This window comes from Oenanthe melanoleuca, chromosome Z, assembly GCF_029582105.1.
Source record: "Oenanthe melanoleuca isolate GR-GAL-2019-014 chromosome Z, OMel1.0, whole genome shotgun sequence".
NCBI lineage: Eukaryota > Metazoa > Chordata > Aves > Passeriformes > Muscicapidae > Oenanthe > Oenanthe melanoleuca.
The window spans coordinates 62,996,552-63,013,645 of NC_079362.1; the positions used below are offsets into that span (position 1 = coordinate 62,996,552).

Below are 17,094 nucleotides of genomic sequence, written 5' to 3' on the forward strand. Positions count from 1 at the left end.
AGCTAATCACAAATCAGGCCAATGAATTTAGTCTGGTGCACAGACTAGAGAGCAGGAAGGAAACTGCTCTACTGGAGTGCTTGGAGACCAGAGATGCATGGAAGGTACCGCTGGGGGAGAAGAGAGACAGGAGCTGGCTCACAATGTTAGGCTTGAGGAGATCACTCAGGTGGCAGTAGGGACACCCACAGACAATAGGCTCTGTGGAAACATCAGTGTTAGGTAAATATTGAATGTTAGCCAGAATTTCCTGTGGTTGTTGATTTCAACTGTGTGCCATGAATCATGCTGGATACTCTGGCAGCAGTTTCCAATGCCTCCTTTTCAGCTGAGGCCCTCAAACTATTTAATCCTTCAGGCATAACAAGAAGTACCAAAAAAATCTTTACAACAACATGTCCTTTTAGTCTTTTATTTTTCAGTTTATTTCTATATTATTAGCTTCTTGTGACTGGAACAAGTGATCAGAGAATAGTGGAACATCAAAATCTGTGTTTGTACAGCACCTGATTTATATCAATCAGTTCCTGTGTTAAAATTCAAGTTGGAAAACATAAATACTTGGTAGGAATTTTTTGTTATAGTGAGTCTAAAAGCAGTTCAAGTCTCAGCCAAAAAGAAGGATATTGATATTGACTCAGCAGCAATTCTTTCCAACAGAAGACTGAAAAATGCTTGAATTCAAGTCCATAACTCAACTATGCATTGATTATACTCAGAGTTTCTTCTCTTGGTTTAGAGGAATATAGCAGTAATCAGGTAACTGGGTTCTTTGCTTTCAATAACACATATTTTACAAAATTTGAGTCTCTAATTTTGGAAAAAAAAAACCCTCCATAATATTATTTTAATATTATTGTTAGTTAAACTTGTAATTTGCATATATTTTCTTGGAGATAGGTTATGGTTTTTCAAAGAAGCTTAATGTGTAGCTGTGTCAGTGCATCCTTCCTTATGCATCTGCACAAGGTCTGGATGTGTGATGTGTGAAGGTTATAGTCTTAAAAGTAGTTTCTCAGGTAATTCATTTACTTAAATCCTCATTATTCAGATTCAATAAAAAATCTAATTTATCCCACCAATTTAATATTCAGCACACATGCAGATCAAATTTAACCTATTTCTTTCATACGAACTGAAAGTATGAACACTGTTTCAAATCTGCACAGAATTTAAGATGAAGCCAGCTGTATTTTTAAGGGATTTGGCTATTAACACCATCAGTCTCATAAGAGAAAGTTCTAAGCAACTGGTGTTTCTAGTTACATTTAGGAAACTTGTGTAAAAACCTTCTACAAAAGACCACTTGATTCAAATAGAGAAAAAGGCTTTGTTTTCTTGATGAGTAGCCCTTTTATGTTCACATTTATAGAATGTCTCTCCTATGGTATCAGGCATGAACTCTTCATAATTCAAGTCTGTGGGGAAGACATGAGAGATGCCACACCAAAATTACATTCCTTTATCAACACAGCACTACGACTAAGAAGTACAGCCCTTGGTTTCTGTGTAATGACATCAGTTCATTTATTCTTATGTGAGAAAAGTGCGATGTATTGTAATGACTTTGTAAAGAGCAGTATAAAATAATTTCATTAATATTGTAGGTCTTTCTGGATGTCATCAGGATTACTTCACAATGAAACATTTCACAGAGCTGGGTGAAATCTACTTCTGGAACTACATCAGAATTTCATACTTACAGCTGTTGTGTTGTCTACCAGTAGTTTGCATCCTACAGAAGAATTAATTTTTAGACTCTTAAGACTACTCTTGTTCAACTTTCTTTTGACGGAGCAAATGGCCTGATTGATCTTAGCCTTCAGGAGAAGAACGAATGCCTTTTTTTCTCCCATTAGGTGACTCATTCTGTGTGCTGTCACATGTAGGCTGGTGCTCCCAGAGACAGAAGGCTCCTTGCGCAAGGACAGCCAGAAATACTGCAAGGGAGAATATAGTTAGCCCATTCAGTGGGCTAACAGGGGATTCAAAAACTTCCTGATGCAAAGTCCTGCCTCCAGTAGGGAGCACTCTGTGCACATGTGCAGGACAGGTTTGGGAGCAGCTCTGCAAAGAGAAGCCACACAGTGTGTCCACACAGTGATAAAGGCTACATTGAGGACAAGTGCTCAATTCCCCTCTGCCCAGGACTTGTATGTCTGAATCTGGAGCAGGGTGACCAGTTTTAAGCCTGCACTATTTGAGATACAGACCAGAGAGGATCCAGAAAAGGGTCACTAAGACACTTAGGAGGCTGGAGGAAGGAACCCTGAAGACTGGCTACCCAGGAACCTTGGCCAGTAATGCCCAGACTGGTACCTGCAAACAGCTACTCAGCACAGATGGTAATACAGGAGCAGGAGTGAGCTGGTGCAGGAGATACCTAATCTCACTGGTCCTTAAGTATTGCCCTTATCCAAACCCATCATGTTCTGTTGTTTGCTACGTTTCTGCTCTATGCCTACTACCTTCATTCTTGGCTGCAGTTTCATCCTCATAAGACCACTGAGGGTAGCGTTTGTTCAGACATCCTCTGAGGTTTAGGCACAGGCTCTAGCTATAATATACCTTCAGTAACTGAACAAAGAATGTTATTTCTCTACTCATGTATTTGAGGGAAGTAATTTATCCAGTAATTTTACCGGTAAAACAGACTAAATCACAGACGTCAATCACTTTGCAATAATGCCAGCAATTATTTCCTGACAGTGACACCATCTATTCTTTTTAGCTGCAATATTCATGCTACCATACAAAGTGATATTGACAATACCCACCAAATTAAGAGGCAGCATATTCCCCATCTATAAGTCTTTGAAAAGCATTTCAATTTTTCCACAGGTTTTTCTATAACTACACTTGCTTCCTGCACCTCTGAGCAGGGAATGCAATTGATTACCTGTAACAATTTTGGCAAAGGGTGTAGGGATGCTGCCTGGAGAGCATCAGTGCACAATGACACACAGAGAGTCACAGCTTCCCTCTGAAGCTGCAGCTAGAGGAGTCCTAACACTCCTGCTTAGATCCAGGGCTGCTGCATTATCATAATAACCTGCAAGACCTCTCACCAGTGACAGTGCGCTGCCTCTGTCCTGAGAGCCTGACAGGTACCCCAAGGCACTGCTCTGGACCTGCAACAGGCATTTTTTGTTATTCAAAGTTTCAAAGAGTTGAAAATTAGCATCCCCATAGACACCTACTTTTTTGGAAACCTGCTCAAGTGAAGCCTCAGTGACTGAGTTTTTTTATAAATCACATGTATTGTCATTTTAACCTTTTATTTTGTGACCACTGTTTAGATAAATATCCTGCCTCAGTGGGCAGGAAAGTAGTATTTTTTCTAGTGCTGTTAGAATTCTTCATCCCTAGGAAAGCAAGATTCCCGAGATCCAGATCCTGGTTTGATTTTTCACAAATGCATCACAGTTGCATCTACTCTGATAAATACAAAACCAATTAGATTTTTTAAAAGTGGTTTTCTTTTTACATTAAAAAATTTTAAGGTACACTTAACTCATGTTCTAATATCCCATACCCAACGATTTTTGAATTTCTAACAATGAAAGACCCAAGCTTAAATGATTTTAATGCTTCTAAATTCAGGAATTTAAATAGTAGAAATTGTCAAATCTAAATTTGCAGTGCATTTCTGCAACTGTTTGCTGTATGTATGCTCAACAAGCTGGTTGTCTCCTCTACAGCACATCTCTTTGCACCTCAGCTGATCCTCTGGACAGTGTACATGCTCGTCTTCCCTGCCTGTACCAATCCACCATGGAATTTAGTCATGGAGCTCTGTGACTGCACTGACTTCTCATTCCCACTGTTTGTTTTCAAGACAGCACCCTTTAAACCTGTAATTCTGAAAGGTATCCTAGCTTTAAATTAATCTAGCTGATGTTCTTTAAGAAAAATTACATACTCTACATTATTCTAATCTTTTGAAATGACAGTGACTTAATTAAACTGGTAACATACAAAAACCTTGCTCATTAATAACTATTGATGACAATGGTAATTTGTTATGACAGTATGATTGCAGTGCGTGAGCACACGTGCACATGTGTAGGGGGCTTAACACACATAGGAAGACTCTAAATATCATTCTTTTAAAAATTATTTATTCCTTATGAAGAAAGTAAAAAGAGGATCTTCCATAACTCCCCCATATTTGAAGTAGCTAACACAGAATCAGGTTGCTGCATTCAATCCCCTACATATATACCACTATGAAATTAATGTGATTAGGATGAAAATCACATACACCCAGTCACAAAGCATGGAATTTTACCCCAAACACGCATAAATCCATTGTGTCTGCTCTATTTTAAAGGGCAAAACACACATACACTATTGGGGAAAAAATAAAAGGATAACCCATAGAATTTTCATTGTGTGTGTATATATATATATATATTTTCCTTTGGATTTTCCCCAGAAACACATAGGAAATACCTAGAAAGATGAATCAATTGGGCATAAAGATGAAAAAAAAAAAAAGAGATACTTTCTAGTTCATTAAAATATCCCAAACATCTTCTCCAATGGAATGTTTCTGACATGGCTGTATTGATCATCACTCAAGTATGCCAGATTGAGGGCAGTTACAGGTGTATGTGTGCCATGCAATCATTTATCTAGGTACCAAAAAAAAAAAATTGTGAAACACCTGAATTTTCATGAAGATAGGAGAAAAGAAAAAAAGGCCCAGAATAAAGCAAACAAATGGCCAGGCAATAAAAACAAGCAAAGTTTCTGAACATTATAAAATACAGTAATAAAACCATGAAAAGGTAGACGATTACAACTACCCCAAATACACCAATATGGAAAACACAATTACAACATTAAAATGTTGCTTTACTTTTCATAAAACTACTTGCAACTGTGTAGGAAATTGCAAGACAGGTATAATTCACAAATGGCCACAACTATTTGGAAAACTTGAAAGTCTGTGTGCAATAAAGTCCTCAGTGATCCTATTTAACATTTGTTTGTGGCGTCAGAGCATATCCAGTTCAAGCTAATGATTTCAGTGCAACAGAAAGCAAAAGATGCTGAAGTCTGTCATGATTGGTGAACAAGTAAGATCACAACAAAGAAACAACAATTCATACACAGCAGTGTTAGTTTGCTTCTAAGAAATTTGGTCTGGGCTGAAAATCCCCCCCACTCTTTTTTATCTAGACATGTTTTCTAGAAAAATACAGGGGAACTCACTTCCCTGAAATCAAAAGTTACTGTCTTTCTGTCAACCTCCTACTGTACAACCTACAGCATGTTTTCTTTGGTCATGAAGTGTCACTCTAAGGGACTCCACTGCATATATAATGACAATGTAATGTAGTGTCACATATATATTTACAGAATATATTAGACCATCAGATATATTGGGAAAGATTGTACTCTAAGCATCTGGTTGAAAGAAGAGAAAAACAACAAAACACACAGACTGACTCTCTAAATCACTTTTCATTGCAGCTGGAATACAGGCAATCTACTTGTACTTCTAATTCAGGACTATAGCTGGAAAGATGTTAAGGATTTAAGTATGTCCAGTGAAATATATGCAGGTTTGCCTTTTACTTTTCCCTTCTGACAGTACTCTGGCAGGAAGGACAAAATTCTTACTTCAACTGAAATGGAAAACACCAAAGAGTTTATATAGTGCAACAATAATGCCTAATTCTATTACTGAGCACTTTTACAACTTGCTTCTTCCAAGAGCCACTCAATTCCATTTAGCAATCCATCTAAAGTTGCAGCTACAGTGTCCTGCATCTGTGAAAATAACATTAAAAATAGTTAATGTATCAGAGATAACAGTTAACAGGATCTAACAGTACTTTTATATCACTCTGTGTCTATCTGTAAAGTCAGAAACACTCATATATCAAATCTAAATTTTTATCACTATTGCAAAGGTTCCTTAGACAGAAAAGGTTTTATAAGATTAAGAAAAGAAACAAAAATTATTGTAACTCAATAAAAATACTAAAAAATAAATGTGATTCAGGAAATTCACATTTAAATGAACTGAAGCTTCTTAACTCCCTTCAAGATCATCATTTGTCCTTCCTGACATTCTAGCTCAATCTGAAGACTCTTGAGTGCTTTTGGGCAAGTAACTTAGCTCTCTGTGTTCAGACAGGATAATGATTCATCTTAGAGGACAAAAGAAACAAAATCCTTCTCTTAAATGGAAAGCTCATGTACTAGTATTGAAAGCTGCATACTTGCTTAGCTAGGTATAGTTAAGGAACTTGAGAGCCTAAATTAAAACACAGAGAAACAGAAAATAAGAGCAAGTACCATCCAGGGCTGATGCAGCAGATTTAGTTGCAACTGATGTGCCACATAAACACACGGAATTCTTCTCACACCAACGTGAGACACACAGGACAAAACCAGCAGAGGTCTGTTTGGAGGCCCGAGGGCTGGATCAATCATTGCCAAAAAACGAGCCACCTCCTCCTGACGATCGTGCTCTAAGAAACAATTTTTAATATATGAGTCTGAAGTATATGCAAATACAAGGTGTTTTGGTTTTTTGACTTTTTATTTCAGAGACAGAGGGCTGGAGGGGCCAAATGCTCTTGTTTAGCTTATAACAAGACTTACACACCTGCCCTTATGTTAATTAAAGATCTCCATAGATTCTACAGGCAGCCTATTTCAGTCCTAACATCAGAGTGTTTTCTGAGTACCTCACAGAGATCAAAATTATAACAAGCCATTCAGAAATACTCATAGCTGCACAGTCAGCAGCTCTTCCCTACTGAAGGACTTTTCTCTTAGTGTATCCCTTCAAAGCTTTTTGCCTCTTCTCTAAGCTAGCCCTTTTCCTGCATTCAAAGCTTATGAATGTAAAGACAATTACCATAACTGTTATTTGGATTATCATTTTACAGAACTAAACTGATTTAGACTAATTGTGTTTTTCAGTGTTTTCCTGGTGAAGGTTATTTCCAGACTATTACAGCACAATGCATTTTCAAGTTTCCCCTATGCATACCCAAGGTTTTGTTATTTTTTTTTTATTTTGTGTTTTAATCCAGATAATTTTCCACATGTAATTTAGATAGCAACTGGATCAGTTTGTGCCATAGACAAAACAAGGGGCCATAACCCTTAACAGGTTGATGAGAGAGCATCTAGGATAGGAGACCTCTCCAACAGGATAAGCCATGAAGAAATAGCAGATTTTGAAAGGATCAGAATGTGGATTTTGATGTATTGCATATTCTTTGTAATATAACACTCTAGTTATTCACAAAATATAAAGAGAAACCCCTTACCTCTATGAGCTTCTGCATTAGCAACATAAATGAATCCATCAACTACTTCGCACACCTTCTTCACTTGAGCTATTACACTGTAGTGTGTGGCTTGCTGATTACCTACTGTGCTGTTCTCTTGGTAAAACATCTTATTCACAGCAACAGCTTGCTCCTCCCTTGCTCTCCTCCTTTCCACGCTGAAAGACATTTCAGTTGTCAGGTCAACTGAGAATGCCAAAACTGAATCTTCAAAGTCTAGCGCAGGAAAGGCACAGGGAAATGGGCTGAGCCAGAAAAAAAGTTTCATTTTTCCCTGCCTCCTCCTGCCCTCTATTCTTTCTGAGTGCACATACAGACATGGTTAGCAATCTGCAAGATGCTTATGAAAATATACTCCAGGATGAGTTTATAGAGGGTTTCAAAAGGGACTCAACCAAGGTATGAAGAGGGATAGAAGCACCTGTAATGTACCTGTCGTACACCTTTGGTACATATACTGTTTGGAAAAACTTTATTACTTCCATGTGAAAACTTAGTGGTTGAAAAAAGAAAGGAAAAACAAAGGCATGCATTGAAACTTCCATTTATAAGGGATATCCATGCATGAGAAAATGCACATGAAAGTCATATGACAAGAATATGAAGAAAAGTTGGAAATAAATGAGAAACTGCACTTTTTATTAGGTGGAGAACAGATCTTATCTTACCTCGTGGTGGAATACAGTGTTACAATATTGAATTTTTGATTGTTAAACTGAAAACTGACTCCTGATCCAATTCCTACAGTGGAAAAAATGAATCTATGAGATTACAGCCATTTGGTCACTGAATACAATTAAGCTGGAGTTCAAATATTCTACTGTTGCCACAAAATTAATATCTTCAAACCTAGATACTGCTGTTCGGGGTAGCAGATTTACTATTTTATAGTTAAACTTTTTACATGGTCCAATTGATTAGACTTTTAATTTTATGAAAAATCAAGTCAATGGTATTAAAACCATTTCCATATTTCTGATCAGTAAACTTGAACCTAGAAATCTAAATCAGAAAGGAGCCAGACTTGTTTATTAGCTGAAATGGCATAGAACAGGCTCCAGGTCAGCTTATGACGAGCTGCATTTGAAAAAAACATATGAAAACTTATGAAAAAAACATATGAGAGAAATAAAAAACCCACTAAAAATCATTGTCATGCTTCCTCGAAACACAATATTCAAGTTCTGCTGTACTGAAATAACCATTAGTTAAAAAGTAACACATTTTTGTCTCTGGCTTGGACTGAAGTCAAATTAGACTTTCAAAGCTACTCTTCTAAACACCAAAAAAAAATCCCTCACCTCCTCCCGTAACTCTTCTAAGTAAAATTTACATAATTTGATACCAGAATACCAAATCATATAAGAATCAGCCTTGAGTTCCTGTGTAGAATCACAAATGTGTTTTTTAGCCACTTACTGCAAGCAGTACTGAAAGAAAGGCCTGTCTGCATGTATCAATTACAACAGCAGCAGTAACATTGAATTTTGGATGGAAATAGAAGTACAAGAAGCAAAATTATTCTTCTGACAATGTCCAAATTTAATTGTAAACTCACTGAAGCTATTAGTTTGTTCCAAATGTTCATTGCATTTATCCTTCTGAACAAAGCAGAGAGAAAATGGTTTGTTTTTACCATGATTCTATGGAGTTTTAAGGATAGCAAAAAAATCATTAATTTTCTTCATTTCTTCCTTGGAGGTTTTTAATGTTATATCTATTTACAAAATAAGAAGTCCAAAATCCAAAACCATCATTACCATGAATTTGTCTATGAGGTAGGCCAGCTACCAGCAGAATTTCTGGGCATGTCATCATCTTTTGTACTAAAGAGTTGTCCAGCTCTTCCAAACCTGGCCCAAACATAGCAAAGCGAGGTTCCACCTGAGTGACCAGTGATTGCAAAAAGGAAGTCACAGTCCCATACCGGGGACGGCTCGATTTCAAACTTCTTCTACCCCGAGGACAGCTCCTTTTATATCTGTGTAAAATAGATGCAACTAGAAATTAAAAACAAAATACAAAAGATGTATTAATCAAACAAATTAACTTAGGTCCTGCACTTCTTATGCTTTGCTACTGCTACAACTCAAAGCATAAGTCAAAAATTATAAAGTTCCAGCCTGATGGTTTCAAGCACCAGTACAAAGCAGGCAAAAGCATCAGCTCCTTTGAAGTCCAAATACTGACTTTTTGGACCTTAGTACACTTCTATCTAAAAAATCTGTTTATTTAAAAAGAAAATAAAAAGGACGAATTCCCCATCTTCACTGAATACACAGTATAGGTAAAATAGCATCACAGCAGTAAGAGTCACATTACAAATAAAATTTAAAAAATGAGCCTTGTGAGTGCACTTTAAACCTTAATTAGACTGCTTTTGTGTTTATAACAAGTAACCACCTGAAAAGAACCTGTAGGTATAGAGCATGCAAGCTGTGGAAGGAGTCAAGTGCTGTCTTCAAACTTATATGCTCGTTTGGTGCAGATGCTAGAAGGCGTGGAAAGCCTGGTAATTGGGGAGAAGAATAACAGTCAGACAGACATCCTAGAGCAGCAGCTTCAGTCTGCTTCTGGAGTCATGGTAGGCTGCTGCTGGACAAACTTCTTCAAGAAACAAATGTGGGCTCCTTTATACCCACACTGAAATGTTTCAGTCGAGATCAGCAAAACTGCCAACTGCACGCGGACACGACAGAAATCAGTGACAGGTGGTTTCAAACAGGTGATTCAGACCCGAACAGATTTAAATCCAATATAAAAATCAGTATATAATTTGCACGTCAGATTCTGGGTGTACAGTTCCCATCTTTTAAGAGGGGATGAAAGGCATAGAGATTGCAGAAGTTAGTGCATTTATCACAAAGCAACGCGTTAAGGATTACCTTTGGAAAATGTAACTGCAAATGAATCAAAATTCCCAAACAAATCCACAGACCAGTACTGCAAACTAATGGAATTGAATGAAGTTTAGAAAAGAAATCGTCACAAAATAATCTATTTGTTTTAAGAGTTCTTCTCAGTCACCCAAACATATTTATTGTGTTGCTATGCTTTTCAACTATACTAGCTGAAACCAGTTTTGTCTTGCAGCCTTGGACAATCAGAGCTAAAACAATACAACTTGTTATTTTGTGCCCACTCTGTGCAGTTTATTATTAGGTCTTTCAAATAAGATGAAAAAAATGAAGAGTAATTTCACTTGCTGTATTTCGAAGACTTCTTGGTACTTTTATGAACTGTGGCACTGAGAGCAAAGAACACTTCTTTATCAAGATCAACAGTACACAGTATTTCTGTGCCACAGCAGACACACGGTTTACAAATAGCTTTAATTTTTTATACCATTAGTGTTGGCTTTTTTACAATTTTTTACATTCTTGTTGAGTTCCAAACAGAAAGAGCTTACCAGACCATGGAGCAACAGGAAATTGTATTTCTAAAATAAACAATGGATTTGAGACACAACGAAGTTTAAACAGCAGCTTACAGCAGTTTTGTTTCAGTGAATATGAAACATGCCTGTGGGCTGAATATTATTGCTGAAGGCACACTTGAAGTCATGTAAGAGAATACAGATACTTACACTGCCATGTAATCATACAGTGCATTGTCGCTGTCCTCGGAAAAGGCTTTATTAAAAATCTCCTCATCTGGAAGTGATTTCCAATCAACAGATGTCCAAGAGGGGAGATCTCGGAGGAGAAAATACCTCCACAACAATGGGTCTTGCACAGCTGCCCTCCAGTAACAACTCGTGCTTCCTAAGCGGCACAGGTCTTGGGGCGAGAGGAAGGACATGATGCTCAGCTGCACGTCGATCTGAAAACCATCGAGAGCAGCGCTTTAGCGACCCCCGGATTCAGCTGCGCAGCAGGACGGGGCGCGACGCAACGCTCTGCCCCGCCATCCCTGCCCCGCCCGTGCGGCCGGGCCCCGCTCACCGGCAGCGCCTGCAGGCCGCTCTCTCCCTCCGCTCCGTCCGGGGCCGCGGGCAGCGCGGCGGGCGCGGAGCCCCGCTGGCTGCCCCGCATCCAGCGCTCCCGGAGGACGCGCAGCCCGCCCCGCACGGCGGCCTCCAGGCCGGCGCCGCGCTGCTCCGCTCCCGCCGCCATGGCGCCGCCCCCGCGCAGCGCAGCGCAGCGCCGCGCACGCCCCGGCCCCGGCCCCGGCCCCGGCCCCGGCCCCGGCCCCGGCCCCGGCCCCGGCCCCGGCCCCGGCCCCGGCCCCGCCGCGCTGCACCGCACCTCGGAGCGCGGGTCGGGAGGCCTCCGAATGCGTGCTTTTAATGCGACACGCGTATACATTTAGGTCGGAAAAAGAAAAAGGAAGTCAGTCACGGAAGAGCGTGCTCTTGTGCCGCAGGATTTCTTCTAGCGCAGACAACGCAGTGGATCTTAGTTGTGGGATTTCACAAAGTAATGCAGCAGTTGTTTTGCAGTTGTTGTGTTCCACCCTTGACCTTTTAAGGGTCCCTCACATACGGCCACATACTTTGTTAACATGATTCTCCCAGTTTCTTGAAAATCCAGCGGTATGCTCTGTGGTCTGCTGTCCAGGTCACTGTTAGACACAGAATCTATGGACTCAAGGCTTTCCTGCTTCCCTTCTCCACAGTGTTTCAGTCCCCAGTAGCACATCTCTCCACTGTACATCATTGCCAGTAAATGAGTGTCACTAAATATACCTGCAAAAATAATTCAGATCAAGTACTTTATTGTTCTGCTATAAGCAAGTACACAGCTTGTTTTAATTTTTTTCAGTAGCATGAGGGAAAAAAAATAAAAAAAATCAGTATAAGTGTATAATTATATAACTATATAATGCCAAGAAGAAAACCTGGATAAAGACCATGGTTATTTTTCTGTCCAGTCTGGCCCTTCATAATGCTAAAATCTTTTAAGACTGCCATATATATATTATTCCTATGATTTTGTTTGCCTAATTATCTCATAGAATTTCAGTATTTCTTTACAACCTCTTTAGCACAGGCATGACTGTACATATATACTTTAGAGTATTTCAGTGCTTCCCACAGTTTAAGTCAAAAAGATACTGTTTGAGGTCATCTTAACTCAGGTTAACCAGCAGCAGCTTTATATTTAAATTCCAGGACACATGTGTGTCTTTCATAAAAAGAAAAATCCTGCTAAATAAATCCAGAACGTGACTTTGCACTATGGAGCTATATAGCAGCAATGCCACTTTCAGATGGAATGAAACAAGAAGGTGGTGCATCCTGCTACAGTTAAGAGTAGAGCTGTTTTTCAGTGTGCTCAACATGAGCATTATGTCCTCAGCATCAGCTGTTTTACTTTACAAATCCCCTCCTGCTGTATCACCCTACCTGCATTGCACTGACACAGTCTAAGATCCTCCTGGAAACACTTAAAAGGAATGAAACTTACATAAAGCTACCTCAAGTGGTAACACAGAGCATTTGCCAAATCTAACCAATTCTGCACATGGTTTTAACCTGCGAGAAGTCTGTAATTGTGTTTGTACCTGTGCTGTCCTAGAGCTCAAAGGGAAGATCAATTGGTGAACCTCTGGCACCCTCTGCAGTCATATTTGTGCCTCAAACATCTGTCAGTTGTGAACTGGATGGGTGTAAAATACTGTGTATAAACATTGCCAGCATAAAACACTACTGTGCCACAAACACTCATTGCCTCAGTTTACCTCCCTCCAGTGCACTCATAAAACACCAGGAAAATGAGCACTCACACCTCCTAAAATTCATGAGTCAAAAAAGGAAAGGGGGGGTGGGACTGTTGCCTACTTACTTGTCTCATTTATTATCTTCTTGTTCCAAAAAGTGTCAAGTCTTGAACATAAATTAAGTCAAATGATAAAAACACACAAAAAAGCATTTCATAAAGTGAAGCAGTTATTAAGAGAAGTGGGTTAAAAGGTATTTTGGAGTTGTTTTTTGTGTTTTTACCTTCACTGAGTAATCTAGCTGTGTCTTTATCTTGAAGAGAGACATCTTCATCTACCTGAAGAGGGCATCTGAAGCTAAGCATCTTCATCAAGTAATGAACTCCATCATTAAGACACTGAGTACAGTCAAAAATGAGGAAAAAATAATTTCTTGTTAAAATAATGATAGGCAGAAATACTTCTTCCTATGAAGTCCCCAAAATCCTAATTAAAGAAAAAATAAAACAAAACCAAAATCCCAGCCATATTTTAAAACTGAAGAGTCAAACTTTAAAACTGTATTCACAAGCTCATAGAATATTTCCATCTCCTTTACCTTTTTAAATATGGCAATGTTTCCTTGTAGCCATTCACTCCTTTCTTTAGCTGTGTGGCAATACATGTAAAGCAGGGCTCCTTTTCTCCAGTAAAGACATTCTAACAACTCTGCACCAAGGATGTTGATGGGCTGAAATAAAATCCAACAAAATGGTCTAACACAAAAATAAACCACCTGAACTATTCATATGCACATGCAGATACTGTGTAAATCTCTCATTTTGGGGCTGTGCTTGACAACAACACTCAGAGAGATAAGCCTAGCCTAGCCTAACACTGTAGGTCAAATAGAATTGCCAACTGCTTGTGGAATCATGAAATGTTAGCAAGAGAAATTCTGAGCACACAACAAGGCATTTGAAACAATATTTTCAGGAATCACTATTTAAATACCAAAAGATTTGAAAATTTTTCAAAATACTTCAAATTCTGCCCATCAAAAATACAAATACTACTGTCCCATTTTATATTTTTTGTTTTTAAATAGTAAAATAATTCTCCCTCTGGCTACTCACTTCTTCTTTTATGCTGCATTCCCTCATTAGGTCTTCTGGTTCTGAAAGAACACAAATAAGTTCTTTAAGTTTTTGCAAGGAATATTCTTCCGGAAAATCTTCATCCACAAGTTGGTTTTCCTCAAAATATGTAATGTCTAGGACAGCCTATGAAAAGAAGAACATATACAAAGCAGAAATGCTACCATCAAAATAATCAAACGGTGGTGTGTTGTAACATAGAAAACATGTTAGTTTATGAAACATTGCAACTTGAAGGTATTCTTTAACATTTAGTTTACAAAAGGTGCAAGTTAGAATTATTGAAGGATTGGTGATGGTGAATGTAAAGTCAAACTCCCTTCTGTCCCTAAAGTAACACCACAAAAGACTCCAAGCTATTCAAGTCAAAATAAAATATAAAAGTCTGCTTCACAGACACTCACCACACACCCCCCAAGTAATACAGGCGCCTTTCTGCCCCACCCTCCTTTTTTACCAAACCGTCTCCCACACCCTACACACATTTTCTTGAACGGGAGTTCGATGTCCATAACAAAGTACCTGGGTATAGAGCTGAAAAAGCGTGGAAGGATGTTCTTTCCCTTCGTTGCAGAGGTCCTTCAACTTGTCCAGATTAGCAGAGCCTTTCGCTAAGAAGGTATCTGAGGGAAGAAGACAACGCTCCCTTAGCACCGACGAGCACTCAGCAGAAGCCTTACTCACACTGTTTTCCACATGACTTTATCATCCATGCTTGGGGCTTCTACAAGAGCGGCTGAATAGTACAGCACTCAAGCAGGCCAGTCATGCTGACGGACCGCACCTTTCGTGGTTATATTAAGGCCATCCGCGGCCAGGCTCTGATGCTCCCAAGCGCACACGCCGTTTGCGAAGATACCCTGGGGCCGCCCGTTCCCCCGGGTCAGCCCGCGCCTCCCCCGCTCCCGCTCCCGCTCCCGCTCCCGCTCCCGCTCCCGCTCCCGCCGCGCCGCTCACCGCGGGCCCCGCTCCCTTCCAGCCGCCGGCCCAGCGCCGCCACCCGCGGCCGCAGCGCCGCCATGGCCGCCATGGCCGGCCCGCGCGCGGCGCTCCGCGCAGGCGCAGCAGCGCGGGGCCGGGGGGGAGAGCGGCTCCGGGGGAGCGGGATCCGGGCCTGCCGCTATCGCTATCGCTCGCTGCCGCTATCGCTGCCGCTCGACCCCCGGGACACCGCCGCCCGCCCTACCCGCGCCCATTGCCGGCTGGGACTGCAGCTCTGCGGGGCTCCTGTGGGCGTAAAAGCTCTTTCATAACAGACGCGTGTAGTGTCTGCAGTGCCCTGTCCGTCCCCGGGTAGAGTCCCTAGCGTGGACCTGTGTTTACAGAATTTACGGAACCGATTTACGGCTTGGAAAAGACCTCTGGTTCCAACCTATGGCTGAATATCACCATATCGACCAAACCATGGTACTGAGTGCTATGTCCTTCCTTAAATATCTCCAGGGACGGTGACTCCACGACCTCCCAGGGCAGCCTATCCCAATATCTGATCACCCTTTCCGTGAAGCAATATGAAACAATACTTTTTGAAATATTTTGTGAAATACTTTGTGAAATAGTATTATGTCCAGCCTAAACGTCTCATGGCACGGTTTGAAATTATTTCCCCTTTTCCTGTCGCTGGTTGCCTGGGAGGAGAGGCCAACCCCATCTGGGCACAATCTCCTTCCAGCATTTGTGGAGAGTGATAAGATCGTCCCTGAGCCTCCTTTTCTGCAGGATAAACACCCCCAGCCCCCTCAGCTGCTCCTCACAGCACTGGTGCTCCAGACCCTGCCCCAGCTCCACTGCCCTTCTCTGCACTCACTCCAGCCCCTCAGTGCCTTTCTTGCACTCAGGGCCCAGAGCTGGACACAGCACTCGAGGTGTGGCCTCAGCAGTGCCCAGGACAGGGGGACAATCCCTGCCCTGCTCCTGCTGCCCACACCATTGCTGATCCAGGCCAGGATGCCATTGGCCTTCTTGGCCCCCTGGGCACACCCTGGCTCATGTTCAGCTGCTGGCACCAGCACCCCCAGGTCCTTTTCTGCTGCAAAAATTTGATTGGAGTTTTGCCCCATCAATTAATGCTTTCCAGCCTCACTGCAAAATAGGTGAAACTGAAAAAAAGGCAGCAGAGATCAAATGCACATTTAATTTTCAATAAAGCTTGGTTGGTGTTTTTTTTTTAAACTACATTTTAGTATTTAGTTACTTAAAATGTAGAAGTAAAACTGTGAAAATATATTAAATCATGCTGAAACGACATACCTTTGATTAGAGAATTGAAGCACTTTCTCCAATGTTTTTCCATCTTTGAGTAATAACCTTCATGAACTTCATAAATAACAAAGAGTTTCCATATATGAGGGGGAAATGTTTTTATTTTATTTTTAACAAAATCTTGCTACTATTTGGCAGTCAATCATCAAGTATTTTGTTGTTTAGTTGTAAAAGTTTTACATTTCACTATATTGTTTCCCTAGCCTTCTCCATAACTTTATCTGCCTGGAAAAAGCTAAAACCTCAGTGCTATTGTTGTAATGTAAAACAAACTCAAACAATATTCAGAATTTTGTCAACTTGAATATTTTGAAAGAATAATTGACTAAAGATACTTGAGTCAATTGGGCATTTGACCTCCCATTTTGAGGTCATATGCTGTTCATTCTGTCACTGCCTGTGTTCCACCAAAGTACCTAAAAAAAACCAACCAACCAACCAACCAACCAACCAACCAACCAACCAACCAACCAACCAGCTAATCAAGCAAAAATTCACCAAACCTCCACCTCCCTGCTTCCCCTGAAAAAAAAAAAAGTGTCGTTTACTGGAGTACTTTAGAGGTGTAAAGCTGTCTTACAGCCAGAGTTATTTTTGCTGTTGTCTGCCTTATGTCTTATGGAAGAGTTGCCAAACAGATTAAATACAATAAAAAAGTAGAACCTGAAAAGAAAAATTGTGTTTTCTTCCCAAAATAGTTTGATTTATAGAAGAAA

General features: G+C 40.4%; 2 protein-coding genes across 4 annotated transcripts; both read right to left on the reverse strand.

Annotated features, from left to right (window-relative positions):
- Positions 1 to 4,973: 4,973 nt before the first annotated feature.
- On the reverse strand, positions 4,974 to 11,903 carry FBXO4 (F-box protein 4). 3 transcript variants are annotated; one of them, XM_056514105.1, is made up of 7 exons: positions 11,814 to 11,903; positions 10,906 to 11,141; positions 9,080 to 9,300; positions 7,988 to 8,060; positions 7,299 to 7,477; positions 6,313 to 6,488; positions 4,974 to 5,781 (listed from the first exon to the last, which is right to left on the reverse strand). In XM_056514105.1, the coding sequence occupies exons 2-7, from the start codon at positions 11,118 to 11,120 to the stop codon at positions 5,692 to 5,694; spliced, it is 954 nt and encodes a 317-aa protein (XP_056370080.1). In that variant the 5' UTR covers positions 11,121 to 11,141; positions 11,814 to 11,903; the 3' UTR covers positions 4,974 to 5,691. The 3 variants fall into 3 exon arrangements, with proteins under 3 accessions (XP_056370080.1, XP_056370079.1, XP_056370078.1); XM_056514104.1 differs by lacking the exon at positions 11,814 to 11,903 and adding an exon at positions 11,567 to 11,626; XM_056514103.1 differs by lacking the exon at positions 11,814 to 11,903 and adding an exon at positions 11,264 to 11,455.
- Positions 11,651 to 15,167, reverse strand: RIMOC1 (RAB7A interacting MON1-CCZ1 complex subunit 1). The gene is made up of 6 exons (XM_056514106.1): positions 15,074 to 15,167; positions 14,639 to 14,739; positions 14,096 to 14,242; positions 13,579 to 13,710; positions 13,264 to 13,378; positions 11,651 to 12,006 (listed from the first exon to the last, which is right to left on the reverse strand). Exons 1-6 carry the CDS (start codon positions 15,144 to 15,146, stop codon positions 11,717 to 11,719), a joined length of 858 nt encoding a protein of 285 aa, XP_056370081.1. The 5' UTR covers positions 15,147 to 15,167; the 3' UTR covers positions 11,651 to 11,716.
- Positions 15,168 to 17,094: the final 1,927 nt, after the last annotated feature.

Excerpts from the sequence above, each read along its gene's own strand:
- FBXO4 (XM_056514103.1), bottom strand. The coding sequence starts at position 11,434 with ATGGCGGCGGGAGCGGAGCAGCGCGGCGCCGGCCTGGAGGCCGCCGTG. Across the intron at positions 9,301-10,905 it reads CTGTATGATTACATGGCAGT|ATATAAAAGGAGCTGTCCTC; the intron begins GTAAGTATCTGT and ends TATTTTACACAG. Across the intron at positions 8,061-9,079 it reads ACCTCATAGACAAATTCATG|GAATTGGATCAGGAGTCAGT; the intron begins GTAATGATGGTT and ends TTTCCACTGTAG.
- RIMOC1 (XM_056514106.1), bottom strand. The coding sequence starts at position 15,146 with ATGGCGGCCATGGCGGCGCTGCGGCCGCGGGTGGCGGCGCTGGGCCGG. Across the intron at positions 14,740-15,073 it reads GGAAGGGAGCGGGGCCCGCG|ATACCTTCTTAGCGAAAGGC; the intron begins GTGAGCGGCGCG and ends TTCTTCCCTCAG. Across the intron at positions 14,243-14,638 it reads TTTTTCAGCTCTATACCCAG|GCTGTCCTAGACATTACATA; the intron begins GTACTTTGTTAT and ends TTCTTTTCATAG.